This window comes from Alnus glutinosa, chromosome 14, assembly GCF_958979055.1.
Source record: "Alnus glutinosa chromosome 14, dhAlnGlut1.1, whole genome shotgun sequence".
In the NCBI taxonomy this organism is placed as follows: Eukaryota; Viridiplantae; Streptophyta; class Magnoliopsida; order Fagales; family Betulaceae; genus Alnus; species Alnus glutinosa.
This window is the reverse complement of record NC_084899.1, coordinates 13977715-13981792: the sequence shown is the minus strand read 5'-3', so window position 1 is coordinate 13981792 and position 4078 is coordinate 13977715. Positions and strand designations below refer to the sequence as shown.

Sequence of the window (4078 nt, the reverse complement as noted above, 5' to 3'; positions counted from 1 at the left end):
TTTAGAACGGATATAGGCCTAGTAATTCATAATTAAAATGAAATTCTCATTTAAAAATCTCATTTTAAATTCAACAATGTCTTCAATATTGTTAATCCCACTCGAGAGAGTAGTAAGGTTTATCAAATTTCACGAGTCAATGCTTTTGTTTCCACATTCGTTTTGAAAAAAGAAACACCTAGTGGGTCCCGATAGTTTCTAGAGAGAGAGAGAGATTGAATTATTTGATGTGTTCCGGGGGGGGGGGGGGGGGGGGGGGGGGGAAGGCTCTACGCCTCCCTCCCTCGGTGGTGCTTTCCTCCTTGCCCTTTTAGGGTGGGGGAGGTTTTTTTGTTCCTCCTTGGTTAGATCCAGTGGAGTTTAGGTGTCTTATAGCTATAAGGGTTGTGGAGTTTTGTTCCCCCGAGTTAGATCCGGTAGTGGTTGTTGTTCCCTGGCAGAAGACTTCACAAGATTTTAGTTGGGGAACGACTTTCTGGTATGTCTTCGGCGGAGTTTTTGACCTGATTTTTTGTTTTGGATTTTTTTCTTTGGAGTCAAATATGCTCATTTCGGCTTGTTTTTCCAAGATATGTGCCTCTCTACGGTGGTCACTAGCTTCTTGCGGTCCAATAGCATCCAGCCACGGCCGTGCCGGTTCTTTATGCTAGGCATGTGGCTTGCACGCGCCACAGAGGTCACTCCCTGGTCCGGTGCATGTGGGTCACGACTTGTTTTCCAAGGTGCGATGGGTGGTTCTCTAGTGGTTCCGAGGTCTTCTGGCGGACTTCTGCTGCAGAGGAGGTCTCCGGTGGTGGCGCGTGTTCTACACGCGCTGTCGCCGGTGACGGGGCTTCTCGCTGGACCCGTTTTGGATTATGTTTAGAGTTTTTATGTTGTTTTTTCTTTTCTTTTTGTTGGCTTAGGTGCTGGATCTGCCCTCTATTATTTGTTATTTGTACTTAAATGTAAAGAGTAGCTCATTGTTGTCTATGTAATGTTTATATATTGTTTAAGTTGTTGGTCAAGTCAAATTTTTCTATCTTAGAGTGTTAGGAGTCTTGTACCTCTTTTCTCTGTATTTATCCTTATCTTATGGCTTTCTTCAGTTATATTGGATAGCATAAGCCATTTGTTAAAAAAAAAATAAATAAATAAAATAGGGGGAGGGGGGTATTTTACGAGTCAATAAAGAAAGCTACATTATTTTTAAATGTAGCTTACTGTGTTAAAGTCAATAAGTCCACAGTCATTTCGCTTGCGGTCTTCACACGGATTGGTTTCCTCTGCTCCTGAATCCATCTTATATGTTCTTCGCTTTCCCTTCGGAACCAAAGTATGAGAGGAAGGAAAACAGAGACAACTATTCTCCAATGATGCCAATTGTCTTGCCTTTTCTTCTTCTCTCAGCCATTTTCGCCGCAGAAGGGCAATCCGTTGTAAAGCCAGGCTCTTTCTTAACACCTACCGCGACCAACTCTTCTTGGTTATCGCGTTCCGGTCTATATGCCTTTGGATTCTACAAGCAAGGGAACGGTTATTCTGTTGGCATCTTTCTTGCCGGGCTTCCACAGAAGACGGTGGTTTGGACAGCCGACCGAGACATGCCTCCAGTTCCCGCTGATGTTAAATTGAATTTCACAAGTGATGGACGACTGCTTCTGCAATCGGCACAAGGCACACAAACCGGCCTCGCCAGTTTTCCGGAAGGTGCAAGCTCAGCATCGATGCTTGACTCGGGCAACTTTGTTCTCTATAATTCTGCCAATCAGATGGTATGGCAGAGTTTCAGCTACCCAACAGACACCTTTTTACCAACTCAAAATCTTTCCCATGGACAGGTGTTGTTTTCCAGTCTTTCATACTCTAACCATTCAACGGGCATATTTCGTCTCTTAATGCAAGAAGATGGTTGGCTCGCTATGTACCCAGTTGGAACTCCATACACGCTTGAGTATGGTTATTGGGGAGCTGGTATAAGTGGACAAAAAAATGATGTGGTACTGCAACTTGAAGATAATGGTCATCTCTATTTGGTCAATGGCGTTGGCGCTATCATAGTGAATATCACACCAGCAGGAAATCCTTCAACAGGTGCAATCTACCGATTGACAATTGACCCCGATGGGATGTTGCAGCTATACTCGCACGATATGAATCAGAATGGAAATTGGACATCCATATGGTCTGCTCCAGAGAACAAGTGTTACCCTAAGGGTCTATGTGGGCTTAATGCATATTGTGTCTTAAATGATGTACAAGTTGGTTGCAAATGTCTTCCAGGATTTGAATTGGTCAACCAAGACGATTGGAGTTCAGGCTGTGAAAGGAATTTCACTGCAGAAAGTTGCAAAAGTGACACATATACCATGGAAGCAGAGCCTAATATCGTATGGGAAAATGATAATTATTCTGTTATCATATCGACAACCCAAGAGATTTGCGAAGAAGCATGTTTGCAAGACTGCAACTGTGAAGCTGCACTGTTCAAAGACGGGGAGTGCACAAAACAGAGGCTTCCTTTGCGATTCGGGAGAAGAGATCAAAGCGATTCAACCATAGCCCTCGTCAAGGTAAGTACATCTACAACCACTATAGATGGAAATCTGCCGAAAGAAACCAAAAAAGAGCTTCGACTGGACATCCTAATTATTGGTGTTTCATTACTTGCTTTTGCATTAATTGTCTTGGCGAGTTCTGGAATTGCAATTTGCAGAAATCGTGTTTGGTCATATAAAATGATGTCTAATAATGGAAACACCATCTTGAGAGATGATTTTGCTCCAAAATCATTTAGTTACGCAGAACTTGAGAAAGTGACCGGTGGTTTCAAGGAAGAGCTTGGTAGAGGAGCGTTTGGGACGGTATATAAAGGGGCAATCTGGAATGGTGTCAGCGAGAAGATTGTAGCCGTCAAGAGGCTCGACAAATTGTTGGCTGAACGAGAAAGAGAATTCCATACAGAGATGAGAGTTATTGGGAGAACGCATCACAAAAACCTTGTTCGTCTGCTGGGTTATTGCCATGATGGACCCAACAGGCTTTTGGTGTACGAGTACATGAGCAATGGGTCACTTGCAGACATACTCTTCACACATGAAAAGAAACCTTCTTGGGATGAAAGAATGGAAATCGCTCACAACATTGCAAGAGGAATTCTTTATCTCCATGAAGAGTGTGAGCCACAAATCATTCATTGTGATGTAAAACCTCAGAACATACTCATGGATGAAAATAGACGTCCAAAAATTTCTGACTTCGGATTGGCAAAGTTGCTGAAGGCTGATCAAACCAGAACATTTACCGACATCAGAGGGACAAAGGGATATGTTGCTCCAGAGTGGCATCGGAAGTTGCCGGTGACAGTCAAAGTAGATGTGTACAGCTTTGGAATTGTGCTGCTGGAGATTATATGTTGTCGAAAGAGTGTGGAACATGATCTTCCAGAGGAAGAAGCTATTCTTGAAGAATGGGTATACCAATGCTTTGAGAGTGGTGAGCTTGATAGACTAGTGAATAATGAAAAGATTGACAAGAGACAATTGGAGAGAATTGCTAAAGTAGGACTTTGGTGCATTTTGGATGAGCCCTCGCTCCGCCCTTCAATGAAGAAGGTGCTACTCATGTTGGAAGGGACTGTTGATATTCCGGACCCTCCAAGTCCGACTTCTTTTTTTAGTGCTGTCTGATTCCAATCCCTCCAAATCCGACATCCTTATTTTCGTGTCTTCTAAAATGTGTATGTACTTAAAAAGAAAAAAGAACAAAGAAAAAAAGTGTGAGTATTGTCTAGTGACATGTCTTAGATGTTTTCTTTTAAGCACTATGTATCTTGTATCAATTTGAGCTTTTCTTTTGTGTACCATTTTAAATTGCATTCGTGTAGTACTTATCAACTTCTTCTCTATTTCAACAAAAAAGAATAACGGATAATTCTTGTAATTGGTGTGTGTTGGGGAAATAATCAACTTCGAAGCCACCTGGGCCCAAAGTCGAATTGAGGACCCAGCCCGACAGGCCAACCCGGCCAGGTCATCTTGGTCATTACCAGCTCGGAGGTTTGTCAAGACCTTATATGGCAAGACCGTCTCGGACTACA

The 4078-nt window shown here is 42.8% G+C and overlaps 1 protein-coding gene across 1 annotated transcript; it reads left to right on the top strand.

Annotated features, from left to right (window-relative positions):
• Positions 1–1231: 1231 nt before the first annotated feature.
• LOC133858131 (G-type lectin S-receptor-like serine/threonine-protein kinase LECRK3) lies at positions 1232–3856 on the top strand. Its single transcript, XM_062293578.1, has one exon. The coding sequence runs from the start codon at positions 1287–1289 to the stop codon at positions 3666–3668; it is 2382 nt and encodes a 793-aa protein (XP_062149562.1). The 5' UTR covers positions 1232–1286; the 3' UTR covers positions 3669–3856.
• Positions 3857–4078: the final 222 nt, after the last annotated feature.

Bases quoted from the DNA above. Each gene is read 5' to 3' on its own strand.
- LOC133858131 (XM_062293578.1), top strand. From the start codon at position 1,287: ATGTTCTTCGCTTTCCCTTCGGAACCAAAGTATGAGAGGAAGGAAAAC.